At 35.5% G+C, this 24067-nt stretch overlaps 1 protein-coding gene across 2 annotated transcripts in view; it reads right to left on the bottom strand.

The window, feature by feature from the left end:
• Positions 1-9048: 9048 nt before the first annotated feature.
• Positions 9049-24067, bottom strand: part of mus101 (mutagen-sensitive 101) — a 41282-nt gene continuing 26263 nt past the window's right edge. Inside the window, exons 18-25 of one of the 2 annotated variants that reach the window (XM_085951709.1) lie at positions 15570-15724; positions 15267-15353; positions 14373-14423; positions 13668-13860; positions 12090-12223; positions 11297-11491; positions 10368-10594; positions 9049-9546 (exon numbers count right to left, since the gene is read on the bottom strand). In XM_085951709.1, coding sequence (XP_085807835.1) covers positions 9336-9546; positions 10368-10594; positions 11297-11491; positions 12090-12223; positions 13668-13860; positions 14373-14423; positions 15267-15353; positions 15570-15724 — 1253 coding nt within the window. In that variant the 3' untranslated portion in view covers positions 9049-9335. The remainder of the gene's footprint in view (positions 9547-10367; positions 10595-11296; positions 11492-12089; positions 12224-13667; positions 13861-14372; positions 14424-15266; positions 15354-15569; positions 15725-24067) is intronic. The other variant, XM_085951710.1, reaches the window with a different exon arrangement.

The raw sequence follows: 24067 nt of genomic DNA, 5'->3' as shown, positions 1-24067 counted from the left end.
GGTGTAACCCCTGTCGCACATTGAAAATTGTCTCTATTGTGATATAGTAATTAATATCGGGCACAACATTGCAACTGTCTTCCGTGCGCATAGGCGAGACTATCTAAATGTATCCTGTCTCGTTTCGGTTTCAGTCGACCGCTTCAGTTTTGCATTTACACGTCAGTCTAACTGACAGCTCGACTGATCGGACATCAAAACTGATTGTTTAAAAGCACCTTAACCCTTGGGCACTGCAGTCATTTTTATAAATATAATAATTGCACACATGCGTCTGGAATTCATTTCCATGATTGCTATGCATTTAATTAGATTTTTAATTCTAATACAAAATATTAATTGAGTTTTGAATATTTCAGACGTAAATTGCGGGAGATAAAACGTAAAACCAAGAATTAAATGTACTACGCAAATAGTGGGGACAACGTGAATTCTGGCCATGTGAAATCTGGGTTCTACTTTATATTATTAATATATGTTTTTGTAAGTAACAAATTATTTATTTCACAAGACTGATTGTGTCTAATAATTGTGTTTTTTTTAATTGTAAAATATTTAATTCCGTATGTGACAATACTAATACTCAGGAGAATGCGTGTCTATTAGGTTGACTTTGTAATATAAATAAATACACATATTATTCGGGCAACTTTGTTTATTATGCCTTACTTTGGCTGACGTCCTTGTGACGTTTTCTATAGAACAGATTAAATGATTTCTTAAATTCATTCTAGCACTGTGCTACTGCTATTAAATTCAGTGGGTCTATTCTATACTAATCGACCGCTAAAGTGATAAATATTATCAAACTTAGGGTAGGTTTGTATCAGAGTATTAGCACTTGTAACAATTACAATAAGTTGGTTGTAATTGTTGCAATAAGTGCTATATTTTAACAGCATCTCTCTTGGCTGTGTTAAAATTTAGAGCGAGATATACAGTTTCGACTATTTAGACGGCTAACTTATTGTAACAATTACAATACTTTAATACAGATTGTAATAAATACTATCACCTTAGCGGTCGATAGTCGCTTTGTGTATAGAATAGAACCGCAGGTGTGTGTTGTTAAAGGCTTGTTTACACGGGTTTAGTGTTAATCGTTAGTCACACTACTCACAATAATACCGCCACATGTAAACAGGCCGAATTGGTAATAAGTGTTATTATTCAAACTGTTTCCACGTGTTAGTATTTATAGAGGAACAACATAACCTAGAAATTGTGCATATTTGTGGATTTCATGCGAATAACATAGGGTAAATTTAATTATCGTTTCCGACTGCTCTTACATGGAGTCAATTGTATCATTTTCTCTCACTCTAACTATCGAACTTCACGCTTATGTGGTATGTTTATAGTGCGAGTTATGAATACTAATGATTTAGTACTAAGCCCTAATTCTGTGATGTAGGGCAAAACTATGTATTAACTGAAAATTAACAGGTAGCACAGAGAATAAATGATTCTAATTAATTTATATATATGTAAAAAACAATACGGACCTACTAAACTATATGAAGAGACTCCAATAAGACGCCACAAAGTTCTTGAACTGAATGTAGAATAGTGTCAGATTCTTGTGTCAGTGCAGGCGACTTATTTAGGTGTCGGAATACCGTTCCAAAATGATTTCGTTGTGGTTGCAATGCAAGAAGAATCTGTCTTATCTACACGATTTTTACATTGTCACGACTTAAGGTGATACATCAGTGAAACGGCAAATAATTTTAAACTATAGGCGCAACGAAATTTTGGACTCACTTGCATTCTGAGAGAGAACGTCGAGCTGGAAACACGTCACTCTGTTTCGTGATGGCGACGGGCGTATTAATTCTTAAATCGTGTAAAAACTAAAAACGTTATCCATTTACTTTAAAATGAAAACATGTCAATGAATATATTATTATTATTACTAATAATAATAATTACAGAACATAAAATGGACGTATGTTAGATTTATATGACAAATTATATTTCGTTTGGCATGTGTCATTTGCACCCGCGCATCGCCTAGCCACGATCTTTTTAGACCGTGCCTCAACTGAGGTACAGCCTTAATATTGTGCGTATGATCAAAATCCATCCTACAATCAACATGTTTGACACGCCTGACACAAAATTGATGTCAATTCAACTCTCATCTTTCAGCTGATAATCTTATATTAGGATTAATAATGTAATACTTACTGACAATATTGTGTAGTTAATATTATACAATCCTTTTTTATTTAATAAACAAATAATATACCCACCAATATATACCTAACTTAATGATTGTCTTTTATTTTATGTAGTTGAACGATTAATATTGTTTATGGACTTATATTTTTTATATGTTTTTTCTGTAACTATTGCCTCCTACATCTTTTATATTTAAAATAATTAATTAAATGTATTTTTAATGTATATAAATACTGATAATTTAATAACAGAATTAAGCAATAAAATAAATTTACAATAATTTATGAATTATTATTTTTCTTTCTCCGTATCCTGCAGTGGCTGACTTAACCTTTTCTATGCGTCACACTTGAGTAACTGTAATAATGCTGTGGCGGGTCTCGTGGTTGAGGGACGAGGCTGCTGTGATTCGGGTTGACCAGAGCTGGTGTAGATGAGGAGAGATGAGAAGTCGAGATTTGGTGGTGGTTGCTCCGATGGATGCAGGAGCGAGTTTTATTTGCAGCGTAACTAGTTGGTACAAGAGTATGTTACAATATTTATGACGTATGATAATATTCCGAGGTCCGAACTCAGTGGAATCGAATGCTGAGGGGGCGACTGACACGAAGCTTACTGATCCGTCGTAGATTATAATAGATACTATTAGGTATTTAGACTGACTAACTCATCTACTATGTATGACCTGCTAATTATATGCATGAATATTCAGTAAATTGTGAGTCATTGTTGATGAAGTTGCAATTGTGAAATCTGTTGGCCTCTGCATTATTGCAATTCGATGTCATGCTGACTGTAGATCCAACGATTTTGCAATAGTTTAAGACTTGCTAATTCTTAGGCGGCTCTCATATCAAAACTAGCCTCGTTCGACGCGACCGAGTTCCGAGCCGCGCGAAAAATTGTTGCACGTGACGAACGCGCACATCTACTAGCGACACTCGCATCTCGAAACATCAAAATAATAAGTACTCTGACAAGCGCCATTACGTCATCGGACAAACAACGATTAATATGTATTGGTACTGTACTGGAACCTGCATCTCTCAGGTTTCGCACCCACGCGCATAGAGCACTGTGCTAAAGGTACCATACTTAATTATGACATATCTATTATAGTACTCTCTGAAGCGCTTTCTAAATTGAGCTACTATTGGCTATCTGCTTTTGTCTTACTTTTTCCAAAAAGATTTTTACTACATATTGGTTATTATACATAATGTATTTTCTCAGAAGTGTTTTCAAAATTATGATGTTTTAATATTGAGTTTAACCCATTGGTGTCCGACTTTCCGAAACACAAATTGGTCATTCAATCCAAGTTTATTTTTGTATATAAAGCAGTAAAATGACTTCCAATAGACAATATCAATAACTCAAAATATATAACATGAAATCAATTGATTTTTGGAGCATATATAAAAAAGGATGTTATACTATAATTTCAGAGTTATAAAAATAATAAAAGTGGCCGTTCCGACAGATGTTTACACTTGAAGCGTGAAGCTGATAAAAAAATGGTCTTCGGTATTCCCGCGATCTTTTCAATGGATTTTTTAAATTATTATTTCGTTGGAAAATTTACTAATCAATGATTTGCAGAGTATATGAAGCTGTTTAAACATATTAGATCAACAACACATAGTCACAAAAAAAAGGTACCAATTTCAGTACAGTTCACAGGGCGACACTTTCTTACGATGATGCATTTAGAAATACGAAAATGGTAAGAAACCTCGCTATCCAAAATTTTATTTGGTGCAGGAATCTTCTTCATTCATTCTTTTTTCGATAGATGCCTATGGATGTCACAAAAAATTTACAAAATAGTGCCTTCTCAGACATGAGAATTTCTCATGTTTAGTACAAAAGACAAAAAAATGCCGTACGAGAAATTCTCGTGCTTGGTCGTCTATGGGTTAATAAATAATATAATAAGGAACTAATTAAGTTTTTTCAGTTGGTCTCAAAACTGAATTAATGTGACAATGATCCTTCTTTCCCTTCAAATGTCAAACTGAGATATCATTAATTAGACTTTAAAATCAATAACTCTAAAGGGCGTTGGTTTTTGTCTGCAGTTGCTTATAATAAATAGCGCTCATCCATTCGCCCGGCGTTTCACATGGGGAGACTTTTGGTTTATGATTCCTATGCACTATCAAGAGTGTAAAATCTGACATGAATGTAGACCATAGACAATACTGAACGAAATGGACATTTCTTGTTTTTAGCCAGTATGATAATTTTCAATGCTCTATAATGCTTTTGTCTATTACTGTTAATGTCGAAATTAAAATACCATCTTGTATTGTCAAACAAGAACTTATTGTCTACGTGTTAAAACTATGAACTAACAAGTCCCTCCTATGCAGTTAATCGTACTTCCGTTTCAAATGAAGAACGCCCCTAAATATATCATTTCATTTTACGCTTGCTTGGTGTACGGATCTATCAATTTACGTAATTTGATGCTTTTTATAATAAAAATATATATAAAACGATCAGGGGTGATATTAAAATTATCATTAGTAAACTTTTGTTTTATTGCGAAGAAGAAAAGGAGTCGCATCTAAGAAGAGAGCTTATACATTATTTAAACACGCATTGCCACCATGAAAGGTGTGTCACTGAGAAGTCTACCATATGCGACTACAGCGTTATCAACGAGATCTTGTTGTCGGACAGTAGTACTCAGTTCGATCAACGAGACTCCATTCCCAGCTTAAAAAAAATGTGACATAACATGTTCTTAACCTGTACCTACCCTTCAAATGGAAGGAAAGAAAAATTTCACCTAAATAATAAACACAACGGTGCAAATTTGATTTGTCACATCAATGGTCTCAAGATTTTTTTTATAGTGCCCTAAATATGCCAATTAGTCTGGTGTTGCAAATGTCTAGATCAAATTATATTCACCTACTCAGTGCCGAACTGAAATCAAGGCGGATACCCCGTAGGGATTACAAGGCGGGTAAGCCATCAATTTTCCTTCAGTAAGTCGTATTTTTCCGGTGGAGAGTGACACTCGACATCTTCCAGCCTGACCGACAGGGCCTAGCAATATTTTATAATTTGTTGTAATTCGCTTAACTATTCAAGCTAATTTTCAATAATACGTTTATTTTTATAAAACACATGCGTGTCTGGAAATTTGTACGTATGCAGTCTGCCGTATCACACTTCACCGTCAAATGTTATATCGAAAATTTATAGTCGTATATTAAAAACCATCCAACCTTTTTAAGTCGTATAGTACTGATATAAAATTCATGTCTAAATAAAACACGGTTCTTGTCGGTTTACACTTTACAGGAAGCCAGCAGCAAACAATTTTGAAAATAGTCGATATACTGGATTATTTGTTAGGTTAGGTTTTCATTCTTGAAGGAACATTATTGACTGCAATGCTCCACGAACAACGTTTATTTTTTCATCTCGGATAAGAAAGTTCACGGCGAACTGTGCTATGGTGAAATGTAATACGTACAATTTACATGCAACAGTGTAAAAGGGTTGGGGAAATAGACAAATAATACACTGAGAATAATTTTAAAAAGTCCATTTAATAATTATGCAACGAGTACAATATACTTAATATAATATAATGCAGCAATGTTGCCACAATAAAAATAATTACGAATATTTACATACATAGTCATTAAATCTGACTACTAATTAAATATTTACACAGACTGAGTACAGACTTCATTGCCAGGCATACAATTTAGCCCCTCTCCAGAAAAGTAAAGTCATCCTCAAATTTAGATACAGTACACTCTCAGTAATCCGCCGCTCGATCATCCGACAACTGCCATAATCCACCGTTATTTTTAATAGTTGAAAGCACAAAATCAAGCTCTACAATTCGCCGGTATTTGATAGTCAAATTCAATAGTCCGCCGCGTACTTAAGTATACAACGCAGATGAGACGGGTTTATTTTGGAAACTTCTCCTTCGTAAAATGTACATTCATCGCGAAGAAAATAATCTACCAGGGAGGAAAGTGCCCGAGGATCACAATTATGTCGTGCTCCAATCCAAACCGGACATACAAAATGAAGCTTTTGGTCATAGGGAAAGTCAGGAATCCTAAGCCATTTAGAATATCTGCCTCACTGAACAACTGGTTGTGTCTAGTGATTTACTGTTTAATATTAATATTTAGTTAATGAACTTACCTAGTTTATAAATATGTATAATTTAGTAAATACAGTAAAACCTCGTTAATACGAAGTCGATGGGACCAAAATCGAAAGAAAATTACGAATTACAACGAATTTAGAATTATCAGTGTTGTTACTAACGAGGTTTTACTGTACTTGATTTTGATTATAAATAAAACCGTAATTTGCTAGTACAAATTTCTCAAAAAAACTATTTTTACTAAATACCTGTTTTAATTTTTACCATAATATTTTGTATGTATGCACTATAATCCGCCGCTTTCACTAACTGGACACTTGTCTGGTTTTTGGGGTGACGGATTAGGTACTGAGAGAGTACTGTAATAGCGTTTAAACATAGTAGGCCAGTTTTAAAAAAAAAAATCATGCAATACATGCTGCAGATTGCTGAGATCACAAAATGGATTAATAAGATACAAATGTGATGTCGCCATAGACAAAAACTTTGAAGCCGGATTTGGTTTGTGACTTAATGACGGTCAGAGTATAAAACATAAAAAATATAAAGCCCGCACAATGTCTTCAAATATTATAAATGTTTTGTTTATGTGTCAAACTTTAATGTATATTATGATAGACATAAATAATTCAGTTTATCCCATATTCCTCCACATTTGATATTTGTACCTTCTTACAGCGTCATCCAGAAGGTAACGCACTTCCCTTATATGCATTATATATACTTCTTAATCAGTCTATTTCAAATATCAAGAGAGAAAATAAAACTCAATGGTTATTTATGTAGATAAAAATAAGAATTTATTACACGTCTCCTTTTCATGTCAACCTTAGTATTGCAACGAATCCATGCTAAATGTTATATCACCTGTACATGTCCATGGATTTACTTGCACCAATAGTGTGTATTTTAAACTATCCCGATAATAACTGTTTACACGTAAAAGTGCTGACTCTTTCGCCAATCTCATTCTTCAACAGTAAGCAAGACGCGATGTTGTCATTTTATGGTACTATTTGACAGGTCGTGAAAATTGATTAACCTCAAAATGAGTCTCTAAAATCTCAATTACTATCGCATGACAATTCAGAAGCTTCTGAACATTTTTGCATGCAATCTTGCAATTTGCACATGCATTTTTTTGTTATGGCCGATTATGGATAAATCCATGCACGTGTAAATGGGGTATTAGATCACAGAGAAAAGCTGACTTAAATTAAAAACACAACTTTGAAGTAAAGATAAAAAAAGAAATCCGTGCCATAAATGCCAATGACAATTGCACTAAACTACTGTCATGTGCAAGGGGCCAGATAGATATAATACAATACATCCTTCCTCTTTCTGGCATGACTTGGAAATTACAAGCATCCAGTTTGAAGTTAACGAAGGGAAAGAAAGAAAAATATATTAAAATAATCGGGAGAGCAAATAGAAAGAAAGATTCTTTATGTATTGTTAAAATCTACTTTATTATATAACACACTTTCAACTTCAACGCATACCACCCCCCGTCTGTATTGCTCCATTAAATCAAGATTTTACTGTATTTAAACAATACATAGAATCTTTGTATATTTAACTGTTCACAGTGTTGTCTACTACATATAATAAAATAGTTATGTTGATAGACAAAGGTGGAGATTATAAAAATGTAGAATTTCATCTATAGCAGTGGCAAAGGGTGGAGGTAACCTGTGGAGATCAGATATAAATAGTGCACTTTGAACTTTGTCAGTCATACTTACTTATTTTCATCGAACTAAGAATCTAAATTGCAGATGGTGCCGATTAATCTTTAAATTCAAATAAACCCTGCCTAATCCAAACCGCTGTGGAAATCTGACGAAAATGGTGTACATTTTGTCAGTCATACTTACATAATATGTTTTTGTTTTCATTGAATTAATAGTAGAAATTAAAAATGGTCTTAGTTAGCTTTTTAAAAAAAAATCTATTATGGCTTTGACGCAGGGTTTAATTGAATTTAAAAAACTGACCAATACCATCTGCAATTTGTATTGTTAGTTTAATGAAAACAAATAAGTATGACTGACAAAGTTTAGTATGCACTATTTATGTAGGATCTCCACAACCTACCTCCTCCCTTCGCCACTGATATATGTGTCCAAAGTCATGTTGACGAGAACTATGCTGTGATTACATTATGATCACGTCACGTACTTGTCACGTGACAAATTTAATCTATGGTTTCGTCATTCTGCAGATTATTTTGAATGATCAGTACTTATATAAATTCAATGACGGAGAAAGACAACACTAATTATTATTATTAATATTATTATTCATAATTCATGGTAATCTCAATTAATTTTAACAGTTTCTACGTGTGCGTATGTTAAAATTACTCGCGATATTGCATCCATAGATAATATTTTGAACATAACACAACTAGCAGACCTTAGATAATAGACGTAAATACCAGACATAGATAAAAATTTTATAGAAAATCCACAGACAAAACCACTAAAAACAAAGAAAATGTGTAAGCATGTAGAAAATAATAAAAAAACGATCATTGAGTTATGCGGTTACCGATATAGCGCGGTACTCGTGAGGTGACCTCATTGTTCTGGAGATTTCGGCAGATTTTTCCTACTGACAATATTCGTTTAAAGGTTCAAAATGTGCTACGGAATAGGAGCATCAGTCTGATAACATTTTAAATACCAAGAAAAAAGACTACACATTTTCTCCCCTTAGCGGCAGCTTTTTATTGGTTAACAAGAATTTATTCAAACAATCCTCGTTCTGACTTCTCTTAATCATAATACTTCTATGACTGCTTCAACCAACATTCGGCACATTTAATTTGGTGTCGTCCAACATCACAGTGACACCACTTCTCATATAAAATTATTAATATTGTACGAACATGCTACATTATGTTTGTCGGTATTTTTAGGTTATCACATTGTATATATTAATTATTATTATTAACAGTCTATTCAGTTTGCAATGAAGTCACCGGCTGTCACAATCAGTTATCCAGGAGTTTCTTGAAGTCAGGATAGGCGTAGTGCATGGCCGGCTCGAGGTTATCCTCCATGAGTAGTTTGGCGAGGTAGGTGGACGGGCATAGGGGGATCTTATTGGAGGCCAGGTAGCGCAGCGACTCACTGGGCAGGGCCCTCTTGGGGAGCTCTGCGATGCAGCACGTCGGCACTGGGCTGTCGGCCTTCGGTGGGATGCTGGAAGTAGGAACAAAAGCTACATTACTAAATCAAACACGGTGACGAAAACTTCTATAAAGACATTATTTTCAAACACGGCAGTGTTGCCAAATGAAAAAATCAAGAACCGCGTAACTTCGAGTTCGCGTAAGTCAGGGTATTACTGTATTGGATCGTGTATAATTAAATTCAACTTCACATTTCACGCATCTCACATATTGCCATATCAAATCAGACATTTCAATATAAAATTTTGCTATAAACACTTGTAAAGATACTTAATCGCTACCGTTTATGTAGGCCAAAAAAATGCAATACATTGACCATTACTTTAAGATCGATAATCACATAAAATACAAAGAAATGTGTATGCATTTTTTTCAGGACTGCTCACAGAACAGATTAATAAAAAGAATTCTAATAGGCTATATTCAATACACTACATTTTAACGCAGGGTTTTAAATGTGTGAGTGTGAAAATGAACCACGCATTATGGACGTGCAAAAGTGTGTGGTAATACATCAATATTAAATGAGCGTCGATGCATAAACGGAGAGCAGTTGTCAGTATTCAACGTATGACGTATTCTTGACACGTGTTTAAGTTTATTCCGTATTCTTCATCACTAGAGATCGGTTGCCTGCTACTCCTTACCCGTTAGGTATTTCTGTTCCTGTTATTTTCTGAGTTCCCTGGGACTGCTAATAGAAGAAAAAAATAATGAACTTGTTATGTATCAATCTACACATGCAATTGTTCAACTTGAAAATCGAACTGCACAGAACTATTTAAACATGCAGTGGCGAAGCAGTAGATCTATGACAAGTATGCAGCTTACGTATCATCCAGCAAGACTGCTCCGCCCAAGACCAGCAGCTTGACGAGGGGCGGCCTCTTATCAGGGGAGACGTGCACTATCACGCACAGGCCATGGAAGGCGGGCGGATGTCCGCTGCGCAATCTGGCGTGCCATCGCTGAGCCGCCAGCGACACGATGGCTTCGTGCCCCTCCACACTCGGCACTTGGGTTTCGGGATGCGTGCTTCCCCACACGAAGGCGTCTTCCTGTTGAATCATAATATCACTTAAATTGCGGTGGATGTGAAAAGAAATTGGAGAGACCTCGCGAACTACGACAAAACAAATCAGAGAATATATCCAGTCTACCGACAGAAACATTTTGTTCATGTCAGTGTAATGCACTTTGACTGTACTGATAAGTAGGTACCGTACCGATAAACTTTATTAGGTATCAAGATGTTAAAGAAAACTTCCTATGGAAGAAGGGAAACTGAATTATTTTTCTGTGGTTATCAATTGGATGGTATTATGCAACAAAGAACCAACCCTCAACTTGTTAAAATATGAGTTAGTGTTATAATGTGGTTCCCATAAGAGTCAATTTGTTAGGAAAAAATACCACGTGTGTAAGTGAACGTTACTGCCATCTATCGTTGTAAGAACCAACATTGATATATGGACTGTTTCAATTTTGCAACAAAGAACTAATCAACATTTTTTTGTTAATAAATGCATTAATTTCTTCAGATAAAGCAAAAGTTAAGTAGTCAATATAAATAAATAATTACCTTACTTTCAATATCTTTGAACTCCCAAAATATTTGTTCATGAATACCACATTGTTTACCAATACATAAAACTGTCATAAAAGGCATTTATCTCAGAAGTAGATATTTGTGGATTGGTTCTTTGTTGCATAATACAGTCCAATTCTACCACACTTAACTCTCCCTCTAGCATACTCACATCCAGAAAGCGTCCGGCCTCCTGACTGCGAGAGATGTAACTCGGATGCAGAAGCAAAATCCCGGCCGCGATGGACGCCATCACTTTCTCCGAGCGGTTGGGTTTGTTGCACACCGTGTGTGTCACCGTGCTATCCACCTCCTCGGCTACCGTTCCGCCCAGTCTCTTTATGATTGTTTCCAGTTCCACACGATTCTAGACACACAAAATGCAGTATGTATTACGTACCTTCAAATAGTAGGTGTTTTGGCCAATTATGGTAGCACAAATTCCATTAAAATTCCCTATCCACGTCCATAATTATTGCCCCCATCCGGGCAGTTTAGACCATAAAAATGTCAAGACATGCACTTGTTTCACCTTAGCGTCATCACAGAAGTAATTCTACCCCCAATGCTGCGCTGCGTAAATCACCGTAATTTATAAACAATCAAACTCATTACCCAACCATCTATTCAACAAACTTAAGAGTGACTCAAAAAGTACAGTGTAATTGGGAGAGTGGTCATGCTAGTGAGTGGGAACCAGACCACGAAGCCAGCCCAGCGCCCACCTTGTCGTCATTAAGCCCCAGCATCCAAATCATCCCCGTCCTATTACAGTCCACTAAAAAGTACCGCTAATAGGGAATGATATGAATGTTTGTTTGCTGTACATTTTGTAATCTGTAATTTGATTTCTTTTCTATTTTCAGTCTACTGTAAAAGGTTGGTAACCAAAGGATATGGTGAAAAAAAAAATTCTGTTACAATTTCAACAATATGGATGAATTCAGTATTATTATGATGATTACCGAAACATTTGTAGAGAAGATAAACTTGTAAACTTTGGCAGCCGGGATTTGCTGGTTTGTTGCGGCGTTCATGGAATGGGTCGTATCATCCCATCCCACTGAATCCATCTGTGACTCACCACACCCTGACTGGACTGGAAACAGATATTTCTTGTATTAATATAACAATAAAATAGAATTTTGAAAACAAAATACATAATGCCGCACAGCCCTCGCTATTGGTGCCTGGTGAGCCTGTTTTGAAAAAACTCGTTTGAGAAACTGTCAAAAGGAAAATAATTACATATTATATACATTAAAATAAAGATGTCGAAGAAATTTCTTCTGAACACGCACTAAAACAAGCTTATAGGAAACCTCATAAGGACTCCTGTTAATACTCAAGAATACTCCGTACTAACGACACATGGTGTATGTAAAACATTTGGATTCTTGAATGACTTGGCTCGTCTCATGACGAATCCTAGAAGCTTGCTCGCACGCAATGCCATAGAAGTGATGTATGAGCGAAATGATAAACGTGAGACGAACAATATGCCTTTATATATTTATAAGATCTTTAATTTCTGATTGACGCTTCAGTAATCTATTTGACATATTGTAGTTGAATATAATTGGAGATCTTGATTTCGAAAAGCTAATACACACACATTTGTCAGTATTAAATTCGAGTTAATTTTTTTTCGACCAAATTTCAATTGAATTGAGATCATTTGCATTGAAGATTTAGGTATGGTCCCAATATTTAAGCTCGATTTGATATAAATAAAAAGGATTTCAAGTTATACACATTTATATTTTTATAAAAATCGATGTTTTTTAAAATAAATATAAAAAATATTAAAACTATGAATTAGTCAAAAATCTTTCCGAGGAAAAATTGGAAACTTAATAAACTAAATTTTAATAATAAATATGACCATAAAATATAGTGTAATAATAAGATGCGGTCCTGTGACAAATTCACATTTTGTAACATTTTTTTACAGTTGTAAGTTTATCTTTGACTTAAAACAAAAAATTTTTTTTTTTTAATGTTTTCAGCTACATATTTATTAAATACAGTTGAAATTGTAAATTATCAAAAAAATTACTCAAATTGCAAGCTTCGTATTTTTCCGCTAGGTGCCTCCTCACCCTCAAAAGAACCATTTAGATATTTTATAGATAGAAGAATATTTTTTATCGATTATGGTTTGGGTAGATAGGGCTTAATGAATTCAAAAAAATTGACCAACACCATCTCTAATATGTATTTTGAATTCAACGAACTGTAAAGTATGACTGAAAAAGTGTGCACTATTTTGTCGGTTCACCCATAGCATACCTAAACTATAATAGTTTAGTTTAGGCAGGGTTTAATTGAGTTTAAAAACTAGCCAGCACCATCTGCAAATTGTATTCTTAGTTCAATGAAAACAAATACGTATTACTGACAATGTTTAGTGTGCACTATTTATGTCGAATCTTAAGAGCTTACCTCCACCCTTCACCACAAAAAATTATTCTACTTGGGGATATTTTATTATGAAAATTTCATTTATACGAGACGTCAAATGATTATGGAAGATGCATTACAGACAGGTTGCGAATCGGGAAGATTGATCTTCCTCAGCGATGAAGGCGTCCCCATGCTTCTCTTGCCGAGGATAGACCTCGGAGTGGTGGCCGTACTGTTGGAATTGCCGCCAGTCAATATGGCATCCAGCTGCTTCAGCTTTTTCTCCAGGGTGGGGCTCATCACGCCGTTCGTCTGGTCTCCGGAAGGGGACTGAAATACAGTAATAATGTCAGGGAAATCACCACTGCTATGCACAAGTCGTAAGACATGTACCATTGCATTATGACCATGTCCCAGAACAATAATAACATGATTGAAAGAACAACATGTGATTTTTGTGAAAACAAACCCGTAACCTATCTATAAAGAGGCAAGCCATCTAGCGTTGGCTCCATGGTTGACGAAATAATATCACAATAATATCCACATGACGTCTAACCACATACCAGACTCGTCGAACCATAAACAATGAAAAAAAACTTCTTAGAGAGTTACCAAGAGGCAAACGATTAAAACTAACTGCAAGTAATATCACACTTTTGTGGTTTGAGATTTATTTGTCAGGGCTGCAATTTTTCTATAGCTATGAAAGTACTAAAAAACCTTCTCAGGGCGGCTGTTCTGAAAGATACACATGCGACCTACTGATGTTAAAATATGACAAGACATGAATAATTTTTGTATTGTGAGTAATGTCATTGGTAAAAATATTCACTAACTACCTGTAGTTTCGACATCTTCCTCTGCTTCGACGGAGGAGTCTCTTCACCATCCTGCAACATCGGTGTGACATTATTTTAACAAGAAATGATTCAAATGTTAGACACGTTACGTTACCGTGTTCGCAGTAGGGACAATATAATATGGACCCCAAAATGAAATATTAAATAATTACAAGATAAAAAAGAACTTTTATATACCACGTTTTTAAATTTTCTGTTGAATCATATAAACTTGACAATTCTATGTATTAATAATTTAGGACAAATAAGGCAATTGTCAACAAACCATTTTTTTGCTATTTTGCAATAAACAAACAAATATAGAATACTGAAATGTCATTTTGATTTCTATAGTAACACACGTATATATTAATAATTTAGTTGCTAGGACTACCCCCTTAGCAACCAATAATAGTGGATTGGATTATGGATTTCTTCCAAAATAACTTTTCATACAAAAAAGAATTAACTGACAATGAATTCAATTCTACTTAAAGATGGCTAAAAGTATTAAAAGAATGCATTGGCATCGTGTTCTGATATATTCTAAAAGTTTCAAATGTCTAGCAAGTCGGGAAGTTAGTTAAAAGTCGATTGCAAGATTTGTACTGGATAAACAACCACCGGACAAACAAAAATACGAGCTAAGAAAAACGTGGTAAAAAAAGAATAATATTTATTAGCTTCATACAATAAGGAAAAATTGTCGGGAGAACATCACAAAAATCCATGCCTTTGAAGACACGTGTGTTAACAATTGAAAATAATAATCAACACATGAGTGTGTTGATCGAGCTGGGATAGAAACCGGGTACCTTCCAAATACTATATTGCTAATTCCGGTAGCTGATAAGGTCAGCGATACAATATAAGGATGTAACTAAGATTACTTACACCGGGATGAAGTTGCCTAGGGGCCAAAGGCGTGCCTTCGTCATTTAGATACTGAGATAAAAACCGCTTTTTCAATTCGGCGATTGGCTGAAAAAAAAGAAATTATATTATTTACTTTACAGATTTTCCCCTGTGTGGCCTGGGTCGTACATATTATGTGATTGAAAGGATAATTGTTTCAGGCAGTGTGCCGGGTAGAAGAGCAGACGGCAAACACCGATGAGGTGAAGTGATCAAACACAAGGTGTGCAGAGAATAGGAAAAGATAGTAATGGATCGGTAGTCGGTAGTGCATCAACTTACAGTGTGCTTGTATTGAGAATGATCAGGGGTGTTGGGCAGGGGCAGGTTGTCGCAGAACTTGAAGAGCTTCTTGCGAGATTCTGTGGACATGTGACCAGTATCAGGTCGCAGGGCTGCCCCAAACGCGCTGTCGGGAGTCGCGATGGAAATGTCAACTGAAACAAAAACACACAATTAGGCAAACATATTCCAATACTCAAGTCGCTGCTATTGTTGCATTAACCTTGTTCTTGTGATGCTAATAAATTCCGTCCCGTACCGTCCTACCATACTAGTTTCATCTGACGCCTTTAAAATGTCAGTTTTGGTTTTTTTTATTACAGTACTCTCTCAGTAATCTGCCACCCCAAAAACCAGACAAGTGTCCAATTAGTGAATGCGGTGGATTATAGTGTATACATACAAAATATGGTAAAAATTAAAACATGTATTTCGTAAAAATAGTTTTTTTCTACTGAAATTTGTATGTACTAGCAAATTACGGTTTTATTTATAATCAAAATCAAGTATTTACTAAATTATACGTATTTATAAACGTTTATTTATTAACTAAATATTAAGCAGTAAATTACTTGACACAACCAGTTGTTCAGTGAGGCAAATATTCTTGAATGGCTTAGGATTCTTGGCTTTTACCTATGAAAAAAAGCTTCAGATTGTGTGTCTCGGTTGCATTGGAGCACGGCATAATTGTGATGCATTCCTCGGGCACTTTCCTCCCTGGTACATTACTTTCTTCGCGATGAACGTACATTTTACGAAGGAGAAGTTTCCAAAATAAGCCCGTCTCACCTGCGTTGTATACTTATTCGCGGTGGACTACTGAATTTGACAATCGAATACCGGCGAATTATAGAGCATGATTTTGTACTTTCGACTAGTAAAAATAATGGCGGATTATTTATAGTAGTTGTCGGATAATCGAGCGGCGGATTACTGAGAGTGTACTGTACTAAAATCGAGTTATAAATCAATTCGATGCGCGTCAAAAAATTCTTAACATTGCACAGTAGGAGAAAAGCCCAAAAACGTGGCCAAAACCCCAGAAATGAATTTTCGAAATAATTGCTCAAATTGGCAACATGTTGACAACACTTAGCCGACGCTTGGCCGTATGCCGTCGTGGAATTATTTGGAAACAAAATACCTCCATACAAAATACACACACAACCATAACATGACGTTGAAAATGAAACTCACACATAGACAAGACAAAATAACATTTTTCTCTGAACATTGGCAAAAATCAGTTTGTGGATTAAACTTCTAGGCGAAATTGCCATATGAATAAAAATAACTTAACAAATTAAAATTACAATATTTACTTAATATACGTAGGAACCTGCCTATATTCAAAATTTGATACTGAAAATTATTTTCAATTAGTATTTGCTTAAATTACAACTGTTTTTTACCATTATTTATGATAAAAATAAACAAATCTCGCATTTTGACACATGGCAGCACCATCAATGATCACGCGCTTACGGCAATCGGCAATCAATTTTGGCTTTTTATTAATTAATTGTAATAATTGTAATTAATTATAAATTAATTGACTAATCAGTAACATTTTCGTTACTAAGTAGGTCGTGTGATTATTGATTGATTTTTGGTGAAGAAATCACACATTGTATGATTTTCTGCAACCAAAATTATTTTATTAGGTTATGTTGTAGTTACTGACATTTGGCGTGTTTTTATTCTTGTTTTATGCATTTTTATATAATTTATGTTACTCAGTGCAAATTACGTGATATTGTTGTGATAAATTATATTGTGAGTGTTTAAATTACATCACATATTCAGTGTAGTTTAATTAAATAGTGAATACCAGAGGTGTGTGATAAGTGAATATAAATCTTTGTTACATATTGATCTAGTACCTATATTTTATTAATAACTAGCTGAAGTACCCGGCTTCGCACGGGGTCGCTTCGTGGTTATATTTATCTTAGATATTTGAAAAATAATAAGAGGTAATTATTTCTTTAATATTAAAATATCTGTGTAATACAATATGGCAATATGAAAATAATTATAATAGGAGTAAAGGTCAAACATAAGAACACTAAATTAAAATCGAATCCAAAATATGAAAACGTTATTAATGTTATAAATATGTAATAAAAAAAAAATCAAAATTGGATGGAACAAACAAACAACAAACTTTGTATGTTATATAATAATAATTTAGAAACCGCACACAACTGACAAAAGTTTCATCGCAATCGGATGAATGGTATAGGAACGCATACGAATAGTAGAAGAAGATGATTTTCTAATTCAGAAACCTTCGTGGGCATGCGCATGACAACTCACCAAAGTTTCATTGCAATCGGATTAATGGTATAGGAACGCATACGAATAGAAGCAAGAAGAAGATGGTTGTACTAATTCAAAAACCTTCGCGGGCTTGCGCACAACAACTGGTCAAAATTTCATCACAATCGGATGAATGGCATAAGAACGCATACAAATAGAAGAAGAAAAAGATGATTGTAGTAATTCAGAAACCTTTGCGGGCAAGGGCACAACAACTCACCAAAGTTTCATTGCAATCGGATGAATGGTATAGGAACGCATACAAATAGAAGAAGAAGAAGATGGTTGTACTAATTCAGAACTCTTCGCGGGCGTGCTCACAACAACTGGTCAAAATTTCATCGCAATCGGATGAATGGTATAAGAACGCATACAAATAGAAGAAGATAGAATAGAAGAAAAAGAAAATAGTTGTAACAATTCAGAGACCTTTGCGGCGTGAGCACAACAGTTGATCAAAATTTCATTGCAATCGGATGAATGGTATAGGAACGCATACGAATAGAAGATAGAATAGAAGAAGAAGATGGTTGTACCAATTCAGAAACCTTCGCGGGTGTTGGTACAATTACTGACGAAAAATTTGTTGCAATCGGATGAATGGAATAGAAACGCATACGAATAGAAGAATATAGAATAGAAGAAGAAGAAGAAGAAGATAGTTGTACTAATTCAAAAACCATTGCGGGTGTTACCACAACAACTGACGAAGGTTTCATCGCAATCGGATAAATGGTATAGGGACCATACGAATAAAAGAAGATAGAATGAAGAAGAAGAAGAAGAAGAAGATGGTTGTACTAATTCAGAAACCTTCCCGGGTGTAGGCACAATTACTAACGAAAATTTTATTGCAATCGGATGAATGAAATAGGAACGCATACGAATAGAAGAATATAGAATAGAAGAAGAAGAAGAAGAAGAAGAAGATGGTTGTACTAATTAAAAAACCATTGCGGGTGTTACCACAACAACTGATGAAGGTTTCATTGCAATCGGATGAATGGTATAGGGACCATACGAATAAAAGAAGATAGAATGAAGAAGAAGAAGAAGAAGAAGATAGTTGTACTAATTCAGAAACCTTTGCGGGTGTTGGCACAATTACTGACGAAAATTTTATTGCAATCGGATGAATGGAATAGGAACGCATACGAATAGAAGAATATAGAATAGAAGAAGAAGAAGAAGATGGTTGTACTAATTCAAAAAACCATTGCGGATGTTACCACAACAACTGATGAAGGTTTCATCGCAATCGGATGAATGGTATAGGGACCATACGAATAAAAGAAGATAGAATGAAGAAGAAGAAGATGGTTGTACTAATTCAGAAACCTTCGCGGGTGTAGGCACAATTACTAACGAAAATTTTATTGCAATCGGATGAATGGAATAGGAACGCATACGAATAGAAGAATATAGAATAGCAGAAGAAGAAGAAGAAGATGGTTGTACTAATTAAAAAAACCATTGCGGGTGTTACCACAACAACTGATGAAGGTTTCATCGCAATCGGATGAATGGTATAGGGACCATACGAATAAAAGAAGATAGAATGAAGAAGAAGAAGAAGATAGTTGTACTAATTCAGAATCCTTTGCGGGTGTTGGCATAATTACTGACGAAAATTTTATTGCAATCGGATGAATGGAATAGGAACACATACGAATAGAAGATAGAATAGAAGAAGAAGATGGTTGTACCAATTCAGAAACCTTCGCGGGTGTTGGCACAATTACTGACGAAAAATTTGTTGCAATCGGATGAATGGAATAGAAACGCATACGAATAGAAGAATATAGAATAGAAGAAGAAGAAGAAGAAGATGGTTGTACTAATTCAAAAACCATTGCGGGTGTTACCACAACAACTGATGAAGGTTTCATCGCAATCGGATGAATGGTATAGGGACCATACGAATAAAAGAAGATAGAATGAAGAAGAAGAAGAAGATGATGATTTTTCTAATTCAGAAACCTTTATGAGTGTGCATACAACCACTTACCAAAATTTCATTGCAATCGGATGAATGGTATAGGAACCATACGAAGAAAAGAAAATATAATGAAGAAGAAGAAGAAGATGATGATTTTTCTAATTCAGAAACCTTTATGGGTGTGCATACAACCACATACCAAAATTTCATTGCAATCGGATGAATGGTATAGGAACCATACGAATAAAAGAAAATATAATGAAGAAGAAGAAGAAGATGATGATTTTTCTAATTCAGAATCCTTTATGGGTGTACATACAACCACTTGCCAAAATTTCATTGCAATCGGATGAATGGTATAGGAACCATACGAATAAAAGAAGATAGAATGAAGAAGAAGAAGAAGATGATGATTTTTCTAATTCAGAAACCTTTATGGGTGTGCATACAACCACTTACCAAAATTTCATTGCAATCGGATGAATGGTATAGGAACCATACGAATAAAAGAAAATATAATGAAGAAGAAGAAGAAGAAGATGATGATTTTTCTAATTCAGAAACCTTTATGGGTATGCATACAACCACTTACCAAAATTTCATTGCAATCGGATGAATGGTATAGGAACGCATACGGGACAGACACACAGACAGACAGACATACAGACAGACAGACATTCATTTTTATATATTAGTATAGCCTATACTCTTCCCGCAAGTGCAAGCAATAAGTTTACAAAGTTTTATCGCAATCGGATGAACGGTATGGCCGCGCATTAAATACGAACAAACAAACACACAAATATTAATTTTTATATATTAGATTATGGATGTGCCATGTGTAAGTGTTAAAAAATATAAGTCCTACACTAGAAAAAATACAAAACTATCTAAAACTACCAAAATATTGATGGAAAGTCGTGATGAATACTTTAGGAAACGGAAGTTAGTATCATCCAACACAGCCGTTGCTTGTGAACCAATTCCGGTGATAAATAGTGATGTATCCATCTCGGATGACCCAGACAATCTTCCAGTATTGACAAATGAGCACAATTATTGTGTGAGACTTGAGAGTTGTGAAGACATTCAGAGCTGTTGGCCGAAAAAATTGAAAACGTATTCGAAAACGACCGGACCTAAACCATCGGTTATCGAACCTGTTCCGGTAATATATAATGATTTGGATATAACCATCACAGATGATTCGGACAATCTACCACCTTTAGTCGTTGAGTACAATTGTGTCGACGAAGACATCCAGAGCTATATGCCTTCTGGCAGACGCATCGTCGACATTGGATACCTGTTTAAACAGATGGAACAAGTCTTTAGTCATCCGTTAAAATGCACTGGAGGAAAAATGGTCCTAAAAAGAGAAACAAAAGACGGTATTAAGTCAACATTGCATTTTGAATGCAGGTGTTGTGAGAAAACAGCGTCAGTATTAGCTGAACCCCAAACGTCTACGATTAATACATCATTTGTTTGGGGATCTTTAAATATCGGGATTGGTTACAGTCAGGCACAGGAATTATGCGGTATTGTGGGAATTCCATTCATGTCTTCGGGAACGTTCCAAAGGCATGAAAAAAAAGTTGGCCAGTCATGGAAAACTCATTTGTGTGATCAAATGTCGAAGGATATAGAGATCGAGAGACAGTTGGCTATAGAAAATAATGAAATTGATGAAAAACACCCCTATATAACGGTCATTGTTGACGGAGGTTGGTCAAGAAGGAGTTATGGCCATAGTTTTTCTGCCAAATCCGGAGTGGCATGCATCATCGGAAAACGAACAGGAAAACTTCTTTACCTAGGTGTTAAGAACAAATATTGCCACATTTGTACCATGGCAGCCAATGAAAAAAAACCAGCTAAGAAACATGAGTGTAATATATCTTTTTCTGGACCATCGACAGGCATGGAGCAAACCATTGTAGTTGAGGGACTAAATTATATTTTTGACAAACATCAAGTATGGGTAAAATTTTTAATATGGGATGGTGATTCAAGTGTATTTGCTAGGGTGCGTGAGAGCACCGTTTGGGTATAAAATTAAAAAAATGGAATGCGCGAATCACATGGTCAAATGCTACACTAGCAAACTTTATACGATGGTTAATAACGTGAAATACGATACGAAAAGCCGAAGCTTATTGCGGAAGGAGATTAAACGTCTCAAAAGTGCTGCACGATGCGCTATAAAACGATGCGAAGGCAATATCACTCAGTTAAAGTTGGATTTGAAAAATGGACCCAATCATGTATTTGGCGAACACTCTGAGTGCCGTGCAGATTACTGCAAGAAGACACATCCTGATGTAAACAATGTACCATATTTGGAAAAATCTTTAATGATGAAAGGTATACGCCTCCATCTAGACGGAATAATTCAAAAAGCTGATAGACTGGTAACGAATGTTACCACAAACTCGGCAGAAAATTATATGTCATTGGTGAGCAAATTGACAGGTGGAAAAAGAGTTGATTTCTCCAGAGGCAGTAGTTATAAGGGTAGATGTTATGGTGCTGGACTAGCTCATTCGCTGGGGTCAGTACATATTTTAGGTATGCATAAAAATATAACCGGTATGTCTCCTAGTCAAATAATTAAAAGTGTTGTTATTAGTCGGCTAAAACGTCAAAATCGTCTTAAGGCGAGACGTTTAGATTTCACTTCCAGGTATAAAAAACCAACTGTCCCTGTGAGCAACCAAGCTGACTGTGAATATGGCCCGCATGCTGCCGATTCAGATATTCCACAGTTGGACTTACAGGAGAAAATGAAAGAAATTATGGAATCTTTACAGGCTGGGGTTTCTTGCGATACAGATTGTAAGCAATTGCAGTTGGCGACAGTAGTGCAAAGTGAAAATTATGTGTGGATTGATGCCAGGCATAAACGTTTGACAGCATCTAAGTTTGGGAATATTTTCAAAATGAGAAATACGACACCACGGCATAATACTGTTAAAAATATGCTTTTCCCAAGTGATATTGTGACAAAGGATAAAATGTATGGCAGGAAGAATGAACGCACTGCTATTGCCTTATATGAAGCAAAAAACAAAGTCACTGTTATGCCTTGTGGTCTTTTTGTAAGAACGGAATTCCCATTTTTAGGTGCAAGCCCCGACGGTTTAATTGGGGAAAATGGATTGATTGAAGTTAAATGTCTTCCGTCCATCGGTTCCAAACCAATTTTAGAGGTAGCATTACAAAACAATATATTATGTTTAACTATTGTGAACTCCGTACTTCACTTAAAAGAATCACATAATTATTGGTTTCAAATACAGGGACAGTTGTACATTGCGAAGAAGGAATACTGTGATTTAATTGTATATGCCGACAGTGGAATCGAAATCATACGACTTTTGCCAGATCCACAGTTTGAGACACGTGTTCTACTGCGTTTGATAAGTTTTTATAATGATTGCCTTCTTCCAGAATTAGCTGATAGCCGTATCCAACGGGGTATGAGAATTCGCGAACCTGAGTTTATATTAAATAATTTGCAAACTGAAGCGAAGAAAATAAAAAAGTAATTTATGTTGACTTCTGATATAATTCTCGCTATAAATATGTCATAGTTTTCCTTGACATTTGGACATGGAATTTCGCGTATCTATAAAACTGATAGACTACGTAGCGCGCTCTTAGAAATCACAAAGGCCTACCGATCAACTTCAACGGACGCGCTTCTCCTAGCTCCTCGGCTTGTTGCTGAAAAAGTAACCTGACTATACGTCTATTGACGCTTGACGCGGCATAGAAGACCTGGCAGCGACGGTGGAATGAATCAACCAAGGGCCGGCACACATTTAAATTTTTTCCAGACATTAAATGGCGATTGGAGATAACCAAATATCTGACTCCTGACCATCACACCGATCAATTTGTGATTGGACACGGTGGGTTCGCTGGCAAGCTCTTTGAGCTTGGACTTGTAAGCCGTCCGACATGTCCATGCGGAGGGGTAATTCAGGATGCCAACCACATCCTCTGGGAATGTCTTAGAATGTGCTCCGAACGGGAGGAGATGCTCAGGTCGGTCCAACCAGCTGTTGGGCCCATCGGGCCGTCCGACTTGGTTGCTACTAAGGCCAATTATCCTGCATTTAAAAAATTTGCGGCGTCTTACTGCGGGCGTGAAGATCTCTACACGTAATTTTTGCTGTTCGTATGATTAGCTTCATTATTTTTTTATATATACAATAGAATTATTTTT

The sequence above is a fragment of the Rhyacophila brunnea genome, unplaced genomic scaffold (assembly GCF_057557595.1).
Source record: "Rhyacophila brunnea isolate RB1 unplaced genomic scaffold, BYU_Rbru_1.0 scaffold_24, whole genome shotgun sequence".
NCBI lineage: Eukaryota > Metazoa > Arthropoda > Insecta > Trichoptera > Rhyacophilidae > Rhyacophila > Rhyacophila brunnea.
This window is presented reverse-complemented; position numbering and strand designations above follow the sequence as displayed.